This window comes from Vulpes lagopus, chromosome 7 (genome assembly GCF_018345385.1).
Source record: "Vulpes lagopus strain Blue_001 chromosome 7, ASM1834538v1, whole genome shotgun sequence".
Classification (NCBI taxonomy): domain Eukaryota; kingdom Metazoa; phylum Chordata; class Mammalia; order Carnivora; family Canidae; genus Vulpes; species Vulpes lagopus.
Window position 1 is genome coordinate 47,551,371 of NC_054830.1, and position 17,084 is coordinate 47,568,454.

The following is a 17,084-nucleotide window of genomic DNA, read 5'->3' on the forward strand; positions in this document are numbered from 1 at the left end:
TATTAGACTATATTTTGTGTAATAACATTTCAAGATCTAATTTGGCATTTGTCAGACCAGTTGATAATGCTGAGGGTCATGTCATTGCAGACTTCTCAATCATGTGATGTCTATAAATATTCATTCTATACCACCTTTCCTATGGGCATTGCTCTGATACCAGCCTGAAACTCAGTTTACCAGAAACAATTAATTTACAGGCCCAGCTTCTTCAGAAGCATTGGTTCTATTTTTGTGCATAGAACATAACCTGCTTATTAATTTTTATTTATTTTATTCACTCTCAATAACCCTTTAAGAATATACATTGGCAAAGGTGAAAATGATACATTTTTTTGTGTGTGACCCAAAACATAAAGCCTTAAAAAATGGTCATGTTTTATTTAATTATTCCTGTCTCCTTTTAGGATTTGAGGATCTGCGTACATGCCTTCTTTTCTTTCAAGACTTGCAAATGGTTGAGCAAATTTATATTGAGGTCATTAAAGGTGTAATTTTTGAATTTATTTATCTTTTGAATATACTCTGTGTCTGAGAATGAAAAATTTTTCGTTGCTAATATCAAATCACAATAAATATGACTATGTCACAAAAGACAAATATATTTGCAAATACAGTAAGAAAAAAAAACATGTCATTTTGGTTTAAGAGTAATAGAACCTTCTCGGAATAGCACCTTTTGGATGAATCACGTGGAAGATGATTGTAGAGAAATCTGTTGTCTGATTTCTAGATAGAGGGCTTATACCCCTTCTAGAGCCAGCATGGTTGATGCTGTAGAAGGAGTTGAGTAAGGTCGATTTCCAGAAAAATCCTATCAGTAAAGTCTTATTTGCAAATGATACACAAACATTTCTGGAGGATAAATTCCTCAAACTCTTAAGTGATCTAAGAATTCAGAAAGTACTGAAGTTTCAAACTTGATGGATTATTTTGTGGTATAACCTCTTGTGGGAATTCTCTAAAGAAAACATAACACAAGGGAATAAGACTTCTCCAAAGGCAGACCAATTGAAAGATGAGAGAATCTACAAATGTGTTGTTCTATCCAAATCCCTTGGAAAACTCAATGAACTCATTGCTCCTTACTGTCAATGACTCACTTGATCTCCTGGGCCTTGGGAAGCATTTATATATCCAGCTACCTGCTTTGGTCACATAGATGAAGACTGTGCTATTAACCAGCATCTTCATTTACTTCTTGTGATTAAAGAAGTGTCAGCTGGCATAAATTTTTAACTACTACACTTCTTAGAAAGGAGAGGAAATAATTTTTTTCTGAGGTTTGTGAAAAATAGTGAGGGTGGCACATTTCTAAAATCATTAAATGTCAGATTGTGTTTCCACTTCTTTGCTTTGGACATAAATATTAATAAATAGCAAGAATTATTTAACAGCGATAGATGCTCAGATTCTTTAGAAATGTATTTTGTTGATATGTGTACTCTTCCAAGCCTTAAAAGAATGGCAGTTTGCTGCAGTACTGATCTATCTTAGCAGAGACACTAAGGGGCAGAGGGAAGAGAGCTGCAGAAAAAGATGAGAAAAATAGCACAATTCTTAAAGTTTAATTTGTCTTTCAGCATGCAGAGGTCACTATTTCAATGACAGCTAATCATATCATATAATTGTAATTTTGTCATCCAGTGTGGCAAACTGTTATCCAAATTGATAGTGTTACTCATATCAAAGTAATGCTTTCTTTATATTTCTTTACCAAGTTGAATTATGTGTATTTAAACATTTCATCGACCATGAAGAACAAGCCTAGAGATTGGAGTACAAATTATTCTTTACCTATTGACAGGATGAAGGCTCAATCATTTTTTTATCCTCTAAGGATATACAAAAAGAGATATATTGGTTTGTTTGAAGATGTTGAGTTAAAATATCTGCCACTAATTCATTAAATGAAGAGACACTACTATAAAAAGAGTTAACAAAAATGTTTAATATTCAGGAGAGTTTGATAGGCTAAAAGGTCACAGGAGTTATAAGCATTCCATTTCTTCTATTTGATTGATTCATTGAGAGAAATGTAATAGAGGAGAGAGTGAAGGACCAGAGGTGGAAGAAATCTCATCAGAATTCCCGAGAACAGGTAAGGAAATAGTTCTGGATTAAGGGTCAGGAATTCTCATTTTTACCCCCAGTACTGTATTTAGCTATGTAGTATGCAAATCAGCTTCATTTCCAAGTTCCTGTCCCCTCATCTATACAAGGGACCGGTACTCCTACTTCTCCCTATGTCTTGTAGTACTTGGTGGTATTCAAATAAGAATGGATGAATTAAAAAAGCTTTGGACCAAAGGATCATTCCAGGGTAAGACCATAACCAGTTAGTGAAATAACCAATGAAGAATAACAGAAATCACTTATTAATTTATTCATGGAACACAATTGTATGGAAATGATTCTTTTTACATTACTATAGTGTACTGCAAGAAATGCACACACAGATGACTGAAAAATTCACAAAGCTAAGAGTATATCTTTAGAACCACTGCCCTGAGAACATAATGAAATAGTCTGTATCTGTGTGTATGTGTGTGTGTCTATACCTGCTCTAAATCTCCACTAAATTTGAATTCTCTGGATGGGTTCCCACACAGACATGATATCCTATTACCTCCTTATTTTCAAGATTTAAAATGAATCGTAAAATCGGCCTGCTCCATTTTGAACACTCACATCCAAGTGAGAACTGAATAAATGCAAACAGTAGTTTAGAAATATCAGTCATGTTTTAGACTCATGAGTTGACCTCCTTTTTTATTGTCTGGGGATGCATAGTGGGACATCCTTACAGAGATGCTGCTTGGAGACAAGTGACAATTGATTCTGACTGCTGAGGCTGCTCAAGCCACAGGGAAAAGCAGTCACTGTAAAAAATCAGCCAATTTCTTAGTTCTTGTTCAGGGAAAGGAACAGCTTGCCTTCTAAAAGCTTCCTGAATCAGAGCACTTTCTTGATTAACCCACTCATGACCTGCCAAGACACCAGCTGTTGAGAAAAACTTGATGTTCCGTATTGGGATTTTGGTTGTAAGCTAAACTCAGAGCATTCTCAGAGGCCAGCACAGTTCTGAAAGAGAATTAGAATGAAAAGTTGTCTTATTAGCATGTATCCCCATGGAGTGAGTAGGATATTAGTCTTTTGTTTTTATTCTGTATCGCCAGCAACTGAAAGAGTACTTGAGACACGGCAGATGCTTAGTAAATATTTTTTTTTAATAGAGTGAATGAATACATGGCTGTGAAAAAGGCAAAGAAAGCAACTCACAGAGTGGCATCACCAGCCAGAAGAGTATCAAATCAGGAATCAAAAGACTTAATTGCAGAGCATCAGGTTTGGTGCTAAGTTGGTCTGTCATTTCCTGTTTCTACACTATTTTCACCGTCTTTACAAAGGGAGGGTTGTTCTAAGATCAAGTCAGCCAGAATATACATGGTTCCGATCAAGATTGCTTCCATCTCCACTTATCCCAATATAAGATGCAAATTCTTCTCAGACAAAATGTAGACATTGAAATTCCTGTGCATATTTAATTAAGTAAGACTTGCTGTCCGACATTGCTTGGCTGAAAGATGTGATGGAAAAATAAACTCGAATTAGTGTGTGTAGATAGTGCATGAGTCCTGCTCTCTCCTCACTGACAGGCATAAGCAGAACATTTCTTGCCCAGCCTCTACTTTCTGTTATAAAGTCTTTGGCATATAACTCCAGCCCCACCAGTTTACTGCATTTTATTGTATTTTACTTCAGGCAAGTTCATCTCTCCATGCTCCCCAAAACGTTATTTATACTCTGGTAGCTGAGCATTTTTCTTGAGGTGTTCATCTGTCCTCGCTTCCTGCCTTTGTCCTTTCCTCCCTCTCCCTTCTCAATCTTGAAAAAGGACAGGGATATCTAAAATATTAAATACAGGAAAAAGATTAAATAGAGAATAGATGAGTAAGAAAAACAAGAACCCTGAAGTCCTAACTCTCAGGCTTCCACAAGATACGCTTCCATCACCAAAATCCTTGCTAAGCCCTCCCCCAGTCCTGGGTACCATTTCCAATTTCCACATGACTTCTCACTCTTTCACTTTGTCTCCCTCTCCTACTCAAATATTTTGTCTGCAAATCCATGCAGGTGCTTAGCAGTCCCTTTTCCCCAGCTTCTCTGCTGCAGTGGTGATCCTTGGTCTCTCTTCTCCTTTATATGTTTCCTTGAAATTCTTTCACTCTCAGGAATTTTCTCCCCTTTCTATATTGGGATGAGAATTCTTGGAAGGCAAGGATAAAGTAAGAATGTATTCAATTGCAAATAACTTAAAACTGATTGCTGGTAATTCCAATAAAAAGTGGTTTGTTGTCTCACATATCAGGGAGTCCTTAAGTAAGTGATTACTTACACTCACATGACTTCAGGGACTCTGGTTCTAGCTTTCTGTTTTACCATTTTTAGCGTATTTTTAGTTTTCATCATTTTTTTGTGTGTCCCAATGATGCCAGAAGGACAATAAATGCTCTAGACCTGACATCCAAAATGCTGGAGGAAGCACAGGGTCCCTCTCTCTCTCACCTCCTCTATCCCCATAGCCCCCCCAATTATAGTTTTTCAGAACTATCCCCAGAAAATTTATGACTGTTTCATGAGTAACAAGGTCATTCCTATTTGGAAAAGAGGCTGGAGATTTCAAAACAGAATTGGTCCCTTTGATGGTGATCAATGATGAGTGTTGCTTGGGAATGGCCAGCTGACCTCCCTTAACACCAGGTATCTGTCAGGAAAGAAAGACGGGGTAATGGAGAGTCCAACAGTTTTATCCAAAATAACCTTACCAGTCGGTCTCTCTCTTTCATTACATATTCTTCCACTGATGCCCACCACCCCCAGATGTGAAACAATCCATGTGAGATTAAAGTTCTCCCATAAAGCCTTTGCTGATTCCTCTAACAAGATAATAACATTTGTCCTCCTCTTCTCTCTATTTGAAAAAGAGTGTTGCATTATCAATAAGCATGAAGGTTAGGAATATAAAAATCCTAGTACTTCTCTGCCATTAAATATATGATCTGGGGTGAGTTACTGAACTTCAGAGCACCTCCATTTCCTCCGGTCTAAATGGGGATGTTAGCACATGTACCTCATAGGGTTGTATGACCATGGACCCCATCAGTGATGTAAAGCTCTTGGAATGGTATCTGACATATAGAATCCAGCGATTGCCAACTCTTCTACTATGATTAATATTATCATTGTTAAACCCTCTGGACTTTAGTTCCCCCCCTCATATTGGGGAATTAGATGAGGTTATTTCTCAGGCGCCTTCTGCTTTCATATATCATTCCTTTTAAAAAACCTAGAGAGCCTTTCACATAAGAGTCTCAATAAATATTTTCTGAATTGAATTGGCAGTTCTAAATAATAGAGCAAATCATCAATAGAACTGTATCATGTATAACCCCGACAGGATTGAGCTGCAAATGCTAAATGGTTTCCTATTGCTTTTGCTTATTAGATGGAAAAGTATCCACTCTCATTTGAGAGAGAAAAGTATTTTTAATGGAAACAATTGGTGATCTAACTCCTGACATTCTTCTTGCTGTTACAGATTACTAGCTACCATGGGCAGACAGAGAACTGACCAGTTTTCAGCTTCAAATTGAGAAGCAGATTGATTTCTGGGACTCTGAAATTCTTTCCATTACTTCCATAGCTTGTACCTCCCCCCTCAAGCCACTGAGAATGGGCTTTCTTAGATACAGCTGACATGTCATGAATGGCGTTACCCTGTCTGTGACATGCCTCTTCATTTGGAACATTTATGATGATACTGTTCAGTTTTTTCTATATATTACACCCCACAGAAGTGAAAATTAATTTGGCAGTTGCAATGCCAACCTGCACCATAAAACTCCAGTTAGTTTCCATGTGCAAATGAAATGCCCTCAAAAGTGATATGCTTAAGCTCTTGACATTGAACAGGTTATTTTTCTTGATATAGGTTGTTTGTATACAGGGGTGACCAAATTGCATCAGAGATGTAACAGCAGGCAGGCTGAATCCATTGTGAGGGTCTAAGCTGAAACACAAACCATAGAGAGAAAGTTAGTGTTCAATAGGGCAGCGGTTTAGGATGAAAAGATGGCTACAGGTCAGAGGAGACAGTAGTGTGCGGAGTCACCACCATTGTTGAAAAATAAGCTAACTGCTATCAGGACACCTCAACTGTGTGGGCGTGTTTGTGCATCTGTGTGGACCATTCCATACCTTGCTGGAATAGAAATAACACTTGCATTATTTTCTCACACAGACACATTTCTACTGTGATACACTTTGGGTTGAATGCTTGAGGCAAAGTCATCTATGTACAACATATGTAAATTTTTCAACCTACCACTTTCTCTTAGACCTGAAGCAAATGAAATGACCATTTTTCCGGGAGACACCACTCAAGACTTCCAAGAGCAGAAGATCAAAGCAGTTTGTTTATCTCTTATCCTTTGTTTTCCAATCTTCTCTCTCTCTCTCTCTCTCTCTCTTTTTTTTAAGATTTTAGCTTTATGAAGATGTTCATTCCCATTAACATGTTAATAGCCAGTTTCTCTCTTCTGTTGAGCTGTTTGATTTTGCACACCTGTGGACTGTTCTCTGTGAGAGGGGGCGAGCAACTCATTTCTGCAATCATAAAAGTCCATGCATGGATTCCTCCAGTGTGCACTGGGTGGGCCCTAAATCTGTGAGTGCAGACCGCCCCTCCACTAATCACATCACCAAATGGAGTTTGCTCTAATTTGCTTAATCACTCAGCTGTAATTGAATCCTGATGGGAAGCTGGGTTTCCATCCAGAATTATTCCCCGTCTCCTGCCGAGAAGGTGGTAAAGTAGCCATTTCTTCTCCCCAGCAGTCCCAGGACAGTTTGCAGATGGTTTCATTCCTCCATACTCCATGTTGTTTTCCTAGAGTTGGAGGAGTTATGTCATGGAGGCTGTAGTCCCTATTCCCAGGGATATTTCTCCTGTTGTTGTCTATTTGTATCATCGTAAACCTTATAACAAAGCATAGTGATCCATCTCTTCCTTCCTTCTCCCTATCTCACCCTCCTAAGAGCTCTTTTAAAAAGTTTAACTGGGGATCCCTGGGTGGCGCAGCGGTTTGGCGCCTGCCTTTGACCCAGGGCGCGATCCTGGAGACCCGGGATCGAATCCCACGTCGGGCTCCCGGTGCATGGAGCCTGTTTCTCCCTCTGCCTGTGTCTCTGCCTCTCTCTCTCTCTCTGTGACTATCATAAATAAATAAAAATTAAAAAAAAAAAAAAAAGTTTAACTGGAATGTGTGTACAAGTGTGCTACTTCTGAATGAGCTGGCTACAACCAATTTGGAGTGCCCAAGCAAATGCTTCTCAAAATCTGCTCCCCTAGCCACATGCAGCCATATCACCTAGAACAGTGGTCTTGGAGTGTGGTGCCCAGACCAGCAGTACCAGAATCACTTGGGAAGTTGTTTGAAATGCAAATTCACAAACCTTACCAAACCCACTGAACGAGAATCTCTTGAAGTGGGGCCAGAAATGGGTGTTCTAACAAGTCCTCTAGGTAAACTAATGCCTAAGAATCACTGACCTCGAGATCTTGCTAAAAACTCAGATTCCTGGGCCTGCTCCACTACTTACTAAATAAGTGTTCATGAGAGGTAAGACCTGGGCAGGGATGTGGGGAGTTAGGTAGAGTGCATAAATAGATGATAGACAGTTAGATAACTATATATATATACACACACACACACACACACACACACACACACACACATAGACATATAGACATTTTTAAAAAATCTAGATGTATAAAGGAGTTGCAAAGATAGAATTCCCCTATACCCAAGTTAGCTCAAATGTTAATATCTAAAATAGCCAGTGTACAATGTCTCAATGTGTACATGTCTCAATGGAAAAATACTACTACCTCAAGTACAGATTTTATTCAGATGCTGCTAGCTTTTACACAAATGTCTTTCTGTCCCAGGCTCCAATCTAGTTTTCAGTTCTCAGTCTTTTATTTCATGATCTTCACAATTTTGAAGAGCACAGGTCAGGTGTTTTGCAGTGTCCTTCAGTTTGGATTTTTATGATATTTTATCATGATTAGATGATGGTTAGAGATTTGGGGGAAGAATAAAACACAAATGGAGTGCCCTTATCATCACATCATACCAGGCAGGACATGAAACCAACGTGACTTAATAGTAGTGATATTAACTTAGTGACCCAGTTACAGCAGTGTCTGCCAGGTGTCTCTACACCTAAGTTACTCTTTTTCCTTTTATATATTCTTTAGAAGCAAATCACCACGCATGGATTTTACTTAAAGGTAGAGAACTTAATCTCAACCTCTTTGAAGGAAGAGTATCAAAGAAGTTTTAGGCATATGTTAAAAACCACCAAAGTAATTAATAAATATTTTGGGAGAAATAACTTTTAAGCCATATAAATGTTCAGTGTCTCCTGAAGCTATATAAATGTCACTGTTTCGCACACTAATGTTAGCATGGATCAGTGGCTCTTATGAGCAGCAATTATTACTATCATGTCCTAATGGTGATATTTCATTTTTCTCTTTCCTTCTACATTTATTATTTGGAGTTCTGTACAGAAAATTAATTACTTCTCTCATTTATTAATTTAGTCTTTTGTTTCAGTATGGGTTCATAAGTATGTATAGTATTCTTTGGATAATCATTTAATACCATCATTATTTATTTTGTTGTTCATATTGTTCTAGCTTTATTCACTGGACACACATTTAGGTGGCTTCTGTATCCTGTTGACATGCCCCTTCATGTACTTCTGACTTCCTGACACTGCAGGCTTGTCTTGTATATGCCTGGCCTCAGCCATAGAACCAACCATTTCTTCAAAGAGAACCGATTCTTTTTTGTTGAAAGATGGTATTTTGAAACTAACACCTGGGTAGTAGGAGTCCTGGTTGCTCTGGAGTATCATTGTTTTTAGGATCCCTCAGTGGATAGTGTGTAGTAACCCATGCATACAAGCATCCTTCTAAAACGTGACTCTATACTGATATTTCTGACCCTTTCTGGTACCACATGATTCATTCTAGCCTTATTTTTCCGCTTACTCATAAATTATTTGAAGGTGAGAATCTTGGTTCCCATTATCTACAATTTATTTGCTGTTTTGTTCAACTCAAGTATGGAAAGCAGTTCCAGAATTGCTAACTCACATTACTTTGAAAAATATACAAATCAGAGTACCATTTTATGTTCAGTTCTTTTAGTCTCTAACTTTAGAGTTTCCAGGCAAAACACAATTTTTAAAAATTACTTAGGTTAACTTATTTTCTACTCATCTCCATCAGTAAAATTTACTCATACATTAGTAATACAGTTAGATTCATTTGTCACAGTCTGCATTATATTCTAGGATCCCCTGACAATCTGGTTGATTTTTTTAAGTTTTGCTTACAGTAAGTCCAGGGTGGCATGTTGTTCTTAAGGTTTTGACAAGCGTGTGGAGTCATGTTTCTACTACCAGAGTACCATACAGAACATTTCCATCACTTCCAAATTTCCCTGTGGAGTCCTTTTGTACTCAACCCCTCCTCTGAATCCCTAGCATCCATGGATCTATTTTCCACCCCTGAAGTCCTGCTTTCTCTAGAATGTTGTATGAACAGAATTATACAATATATAGTCTTTTTGGTTGGGCTTCTTTGACTTAGCAAAATGCTTTTAAAATTTATTCATGCTCATCCACAAATCAGCAGTTCCTTTTGGTTGCTGAGTAGGATTCAGCTATATGCATGTACAGTTTGTTTATCTATTCACCTGTTGACAGATGTCTTAGTTGTTTCCAGTTTTAGTGATTATGAATAAAGTTGCTCTAAACATTTGTGTGCACATTTGTGTGAGCACAAGCTTTCAGTTCATCTGGATAAATACCTAGGATTGGAACTGACTGGCTGCTTGTTATGTTTTCTCTATATTTAACTTTGAGCGCCAGACTGGTTTCCAAAGTGACTGTATTGTTCTACATTCCTCCCAGCAATGAGCAGAGATTCCTAATGCTCCACATCTTCTCTAGATTTTGATATTACTGGTTTTTGAAAAGCTGTTTTAATAGCTATTGTAGTGATATAAATTTGTGGTTTTTTTTTTTAACTTTGTGGTTTTAATTAACATTTCCCTAATGACTGATGTTGAGCAATTTTTCCTGTGCTTATTTGACATCTGTTTTTCTCTGTCTATTCAGATGTTTTGCCCATTTCTTTTCTTTTTTTATTGCTGAGTTTTGAATCTTTATATATTGTAGGTACAAGTCTTCTATTAGACATATGATTATCCCCAGTCCTTGGCTTGTGCTTTTATTTTCTTAATGCTATCTTTCATAGAACGAAAGTTTTAATTTGCATAAAATTTGATTTATTAATTTTTTCTTTATGTTTTGACTTTTTTTTAGAGATTTTATTTATTCATGTGAGACATAGAGAGACAGGCAGAGACATAGACAGAGGGAGAAGCAGGCTCCATTCAGGAGCCCTGATGTAGAACTCCGTCGCTGAACCCTGGGATCACGCCCTGAGCCCAAGGCAGACCACTGAGCCACCCAGGCGTTCTTGTTTTGGGCTTTTGATCTTATATCCAAAAACTCTCTGCAAAACCTAAAGCCAGTAAGATTTCCCTTTGTCTCCATCTAAATGTTTTTTAGTTTCTTATTTTAGACTTAGGTCTATTGATCCATTTGAAGTTAATTTTTACATGCAGTATGAGGTATATGTCAAGATTCATTATTTCTATGTATAAATATCCATTTGTTTCAGCATCGTTTGTTGAAAACTCTAGCCTGTCTCCGCTTATTGCCTTTGCACCTTTGCCAACAATCAGTTGGCTGTATTTGTATTGGCCTATTTCTGGACCTCTTTTCTGTTCCAATGATCTAAGTGTCTATTCTTTTTCCAATCCCACACTGTCTTGACTACTGCAGTTTGGGGTTGATAGTAAGTCTTGAATTTAGGTAGTTCAAGTTCACCAATGTTGTTTCTCTTACTCAATTATTTTGACTAGTCTGACTAGTCTATTTGTTCTTTTGACTTTTGGTACAAGTATTAGAATTAGCTAGTGATACAGATTTCAAAAGGCTTTCTGAGATTTTGATTGAAATTGCACGGAATCTGTATATGAAATTGGGGAGAGTTTATTTATTTTGGGGGGTATTTACATGATTAAAAAATTCTTTCAGCCATGTTTTATAATTTTTAGAATATAACTCCTATACATATTTTGTGAGATTTATAAATAAGGACCACATTTTTGGTGAAATTATTGCTGGCATTATTTTAATTTAAAATTCCAGTTCATTGTGACTTGTAGATATATGATTGACCTTTGTGTTTTGAGTTTATATCCCACAATTTTTCTTAACTCTCCTTTTAGTTCTAGAATATTCTATATAGACAATCACATCATCTGCAAATAGAGACGTTTTTTTTTCTTTTGCCAACTGTTGGCCTTTTGTTTCTTTTCTTTTCTTTTTTTTCTCCTTATTCCTCTGACAAGGACATCCAGTACAATGTTGAATTGGAGTTTTAAGAGAGGACAAAATTGCCTTGTCATTTCTTACTATTAAGTGTGATGCTTATTGTAGGCTTTTTTGTAGATGCCTGTTATTAGGCTTAGAAAGGTCTTATCTAATCCTAGTTTATAGTGTTTATCATGAATGTTTATTGAATTTTGTTTAGTGCCTTTTCCACATGTATAAAGATGATCACATGACTTTCTTGTTTAATTTGATCACATATCAATTATAATGATTGATTTTCAAATAATAAATAAGCTTTGCTTTCCTTACATGAAATCCACTTGATTAAAATGTATTACTATTTCTTATATATTGCTAAATTTATTTTGTTAGTATTTTTTAGGAGTTTTGCAAGGATGTTCATAAATGATACTGGTCTTTTTAAAAATAATATCTTCATCTGATTTGGGCATTAGGTTAATATTAACCTTTTGAAATGAATTATTTTCTCTCCCTTTCTATTTTCAGTAAAAGATTATATATAGATCATATTTTATTTCTTCCTTAACTGTTTGGTAGAATTTATCAGTGAAACCTCGATCTTTCTTTTTTGGAAGTGTGTGTGTGTGTGTGTGTGTGTGTGTGTGTGTATGAATTTGATATCTTTGATATATAAAACTATTCAGATTATCTACTCTGCCCTCAGTTTGGATAGTTTGTGTCTTTCAAGGGATTCACTCATTTCATTTAAGTTGCTGAGTTTATTGGCATAAAATTGTTTATAATATTTCCTTACTACCTTTTGCTATCTGTGGGGTCCATCAGTATGATTAGCCCCTCTTAATTCTGATATGATCATTTGTGATTTCTTTCTTTTTGGTCAGCTTTGCCTAGAGATTTATCAATTTTATTAATCTTTTCAAAGAAGCAACTTTTGATATTATTGATTTTTTCTCATATTTTCTGATTTGAGGTTCATTGATTTTGCTCTTTTATTATGTCTCTCTGCTTTTTTGCAAGGATGGTTAGTTAGCTCTTTTCTACCTTCTTTCTTAAATAGTGGCTTAGGTTGCCATTTTGGCTATTCCCTCTTTTCTAACATAAGTATTTGATGATTACATATTTCTTGCCAAATACCACTTTAGAGGATGCCTGGGTGGCTCAGTGGTTGAGCATCTGCCTTTGGCTCAGGTCTTTATCCTGGGATCCTGGGATCAAGTCCTGCATCAGGCTCCCCACAGGAAGTCTGCTTCTTCCTCTGTGTATGTCTTGGCCTCTCGTGGATAAATAAAATCTTTAAAAAAATAATAAATATCACTTTAGTCATAATCTATACATTTTGATGGGTTCCACTTTCATTTTCATTTAGTTTAAAGTATTTTAAAATTTCCCTTGACGCTTCCTCTTTGACCCATGGATTATTTAGAAATATGTTTTTAAATTTCTAAGTGTTATTGATTTCTAGTTTGATTCTGTTAGGCATGATAATGTACTTTATACAGTTTCTATGCACTTAAATTTGTTATTTTTTTTAATGGCCAAGAATATGAACTGGTTTAGTGAATGTTCCATTTACACTTGAAGAGAATGTGTACTGTTCTATTGTCCTGTGGATTGTTCTATAAATGTCAATTAGGTCAAGTTGGTGATACTGTGATTGAAACTCTACATTTTGAAAAAGGATCATCAGTGATTTTATGTACACTGAAAATTAAGAGTCACTTATACAGAGATTACACTGGTTGGGATAAAAGTGTAATGGAGCTCAACTTTGGAATAAAGTTGATATTTTTCTGTTTGTGGAAGCCTTGTACCCTTCACCCAATTGTCCAGGCTCAAGGTATAAGCTTGATAATAGCTGTTTCCCAAACACATTACAAGAACAAGCTTATCCTTTTTTCTTGGCCTCTATGTCTTCTGCCCATTGGATGGCCTTTGTTGCCTTTCCTATAAATATTCTCTCTACCCCTTTCACCTACACCAGCCTTTCTTAAAGTGTGTTATATAAAATACCAGATCTAGAGGCTACTATGAAGCAAGAGGTAGGATAGTGAGGAGTGTATCAGTTGCTTAATTAACTACTGCACATTTTCCTGTCTTGAAATGCATAATGAGAATTAATATCATCACAGCTCTGACAAGTCTGGAGTCACAAATCTATTTTTCTATTTAATCCCCATCCCTTGAGACAGAACATAAAGACTCCTAACTCTGGGAAACGAACTAGGGGTGGTGGAAGGGGAGGAGGGCAGGGGGGTGGAGGGGAATGGGTGACGGGCACTGAGGCGGACACTTGACGGGATGAGCACTGGGTGTTTTTCTGTATGTTGGTAAATTGAACACCAATAAAAATTAATTAAAAAAATAAATAAAATCTTTTAAAAATTAAAAAAAACAAACAAAAAATCCCCATCCCTTCTAGCAAAAAAAAAAAATGTGTATTACTAACTATCTATTAAAGTTTTTAAGATGGGATAACATACATAAAACATATTTGAGAGTTGGGCACGAGTATGAGGTTATTGCTGTGATTTACAGTAGTTGGTGTCCTTGCTGTTGTTTTGTTTTCAGATTTATTCCATTGGTTCTGACCTTTAAAAGTTGGGATGGATATGAAGTTGAAAAGAATCCTGGGAATGCAAACACCAGAAAAGCCACAGAAATTAACCTGAGCTTTATGTGTTTTAATATGTTTTACCGTAGATTGACAGCAGTTTTCTTCTTATTATTATTATATTATTATTGATTGCATTCATTTTAAAGACCTTATCCCACCCAATTTGTCAACCTAAGTCTACCTCCCCAGGATCAGTATCACTGGTGTTCTGGGCATCATTAGCCATTTACAAGTGCAGTGCTAAGAAAATCAGGTTGTGCAATGTCATGGAAGATGCACCAAGTATGAACACCAGCTTAGGACTTAGCATAATGTCTTAAGCCTTTCTCATTCAGGGATATCACCAAGGAAATGCTGTGCACTCAGAATTCAAAATTCCATCCTCTCTAGCTACTGACCCTGGTTCCTTTGGTATCTCCGAGGGAACTTTATTGACACTCTTCTTTCTTTTTTAAACAGGTGGGCTCTGCATTGCGCAGTCTGTGAGAATCCCCCAAGAGCGCAAAGACAGAACCATTGACTTTGATAGAATTATCAAACAGCTCCTGGACACCCCGAACTCCAGGGCCGTCGTGATTTTTGCCAACGATGAGGATATAAAGTAAGGATAACTGGTAAAATTCATTAATATGCATGCTGCAACTCTAGGAGACCAGAAAGATCAGGATACCTGCAGAGAGGGGAAAAGATAGCACAGAAGCAAATCTATAATTACATAGTGGCAAAGTCTGTACATGCTTTCTCCCCTACATGACTAGTTATAGCGAACCATGGAAGCAGCGCTGTGTTGCTGTCATGTCTTCCCCTTCTATTAGCAAAATAAATGTATTCAATTACTTGTAAAAAGAGAAAACCACTAGACCTTTTAAAGGTTCTTTTATTAAAAATATATCCAAGTGTAACAGACTTTTATCCAAAGAATGGTTCCTCCTAATGTAAAAGAAAAAAAAATTCATACAATTCTGGCTGTATTGCTACTGCTTTAGTCTCAGTATATTCCAAACCAAGCTTGTCTACCAATATGCCTCTAATCCATTTCTTCTTCTCCTGTCTTACCTTGATCTTCCTTGGAGTAAAAAATCCAGTCGGAATCTTAACTTCTTATTTTTCCTCATTCCTTGCATTCTTGGCCAAACCATATAGAGTTAACCTTTGTTTCTAGAACATAATATGCCCAAAATGAGTTTCTAAGACACAAATGTGTCCTGATTTCTTCTCTGACCACTACCACTTTGCTCCAGAATAATTATTTATTTAGAATATATGGTAATTATACCTGCTTAAAAAAACTATTTAAAATATCTAGGTTTATAAAAAAAAAGTTCCATTCATCCTGACCTTAGCTAACAAGTTCTCCTCTTCAGATGCAATGGCTAATGACCAGTTTCTTATATACTCTTCTAGAGACAGTCTGCATACTTTTATACAATGGTGGCATACTGTGTGTACAGCTTGTTCCATTCCCTGTAGCCTTTGCTTACCATTTTATCATGGATGTCTATGAATGTCAGTACCTATCTCTTCAGTCTTTTTAATAACTGTGCAGAATTTTATATCTGTGCTGTCATTTATCTAAATGCTCCCTTATTGATTGACATCTGATTACACACTTTTGCAGTTATAAATAACACTGCAATAAACTTCCTTTTCCACAAATCTGTGCACACAAATATATAGAAATATAAATATTAATATAAACATGCAACAGGTGGATACATATTAATATAGCATAAATATATAATAATATGCAATTATATTATTTTATAAATTTACCTTTCAAGTGTTTTTAACATAAATTCCTGGAAAAGAAGTTTCCAGGACGGGATATGTCCCAATATGATTATTGTTTTCCAAATAGATTGTGCTTGTTAACATCTCCATTGATGTGAAAGAGCTGTATGGGGTTTTTTAGTCCTTGTCTTAGATAAAATATATCACTTAATTTGAAGGTGAGTCTCCTTTATTAAGAAAAAGTTTAAGGGCCTGGGCCATTACTACACCCTGCTTGGAATACTGTGCTGTCATCATCATGAGCCTCCCAGTTTTGTCTCTCCCCTCCACCTGCACTCTGAATGCTGCCTCTGAGTCCATCCATCATTTTCCCAATAGTAAACTCTGATCACGGTGGCAGGACTATTAAACAGAAAGCATATGAAACCTGACATTGAGATACCTGAAGTGTTTCCCTAATGACTATTGTGTCACCTTGGGAAGTTGCCCCACTGTTGCCCCCTTTCTGCTTCCCAACTCCCAGGCCTTGGTCCTCCCATCAATAAAATGAAAATCCTTCTTGAGCTCTTTTTGTGGTTATCCAGCCTCGTCCTTCCTTTCTAGTCTTATTTCATTCTCTGCTCCTTTATGTTTTGTTTCCTCACTCCCTGGTCTTTGTGTGTTCTTCTCATGTGCCTGAAATGCTTTTCCTTCCTTGCTTTTTCATTCCCATGCCATCTTTAGTGTGGTCTTCTGAGGGAAGATATCTCTAAACACTGCAGCATTGGCAAATTCTTCTTCATAGTTGAGGTCAATGATGTTATTATACATTGCTTGATGATTTGATTAGTCCACATTCTCCACTAATCTATCAGCATCCCCGGGGCGGAGGTGATGCCTCATTTGACTTCCTTCTGTATCCTCCATACCTATTGCAGTATTTTGTATAGAGGAAATGCTCAAGGAACAGTGCCGAATAAATGAATGATTAAAATCACTATGCCAATTCACACTATTTAATAATTCAAATATAAGCTTCTCTGTCTGGGGCAGCCCTGGTAGTTTAGCGGTTTAGCGCCGCCTTCAGCCCAGGGTGTGATCCTGGAGACCCTGGATTGAGTCCCACGTGGGGCTCCTTGCATGGAGCCTGCTTCTCCCTCTGCCTGTGTCTCTGCCTCTCTCTCTCTCTCTCTGTATCTCTCATGAATAAATATATAAAAATCTATAAAAA

At 36.9% G+C, this 17,084-nt stretch overlaps 1 protein-coding gene across 7 annotated transcripts in view; it reads left to right on the top strand.

The window, feature by feature from the left end:
- Window positions 1–17,084, top strand: part of GRM7 (glutamate metabotropic receptor 7) — an 828,976-nt gene that overhangs the window by 399,673 nt on the left and 412,219 nt on the right. For all 7 annotated transcript variants that reach the window (XR_005989125.1, XR_005989127.1, XR_005989126.1 and 4 more), the window contains exon 3: window positions 14,603–14,744. Coding sequence is in view for 4 of the 7 variants with exons in the window: in XM_041764566.1 (XP_041620500.1) it covers window positions 14,603–14,744 (142 nt within the window). In the remaining 3 variants the exon portion in view is untranslated. The remainder of the gene's footprint in view (window positions 1–14,602; window positions 14,745–17,084) is intronic.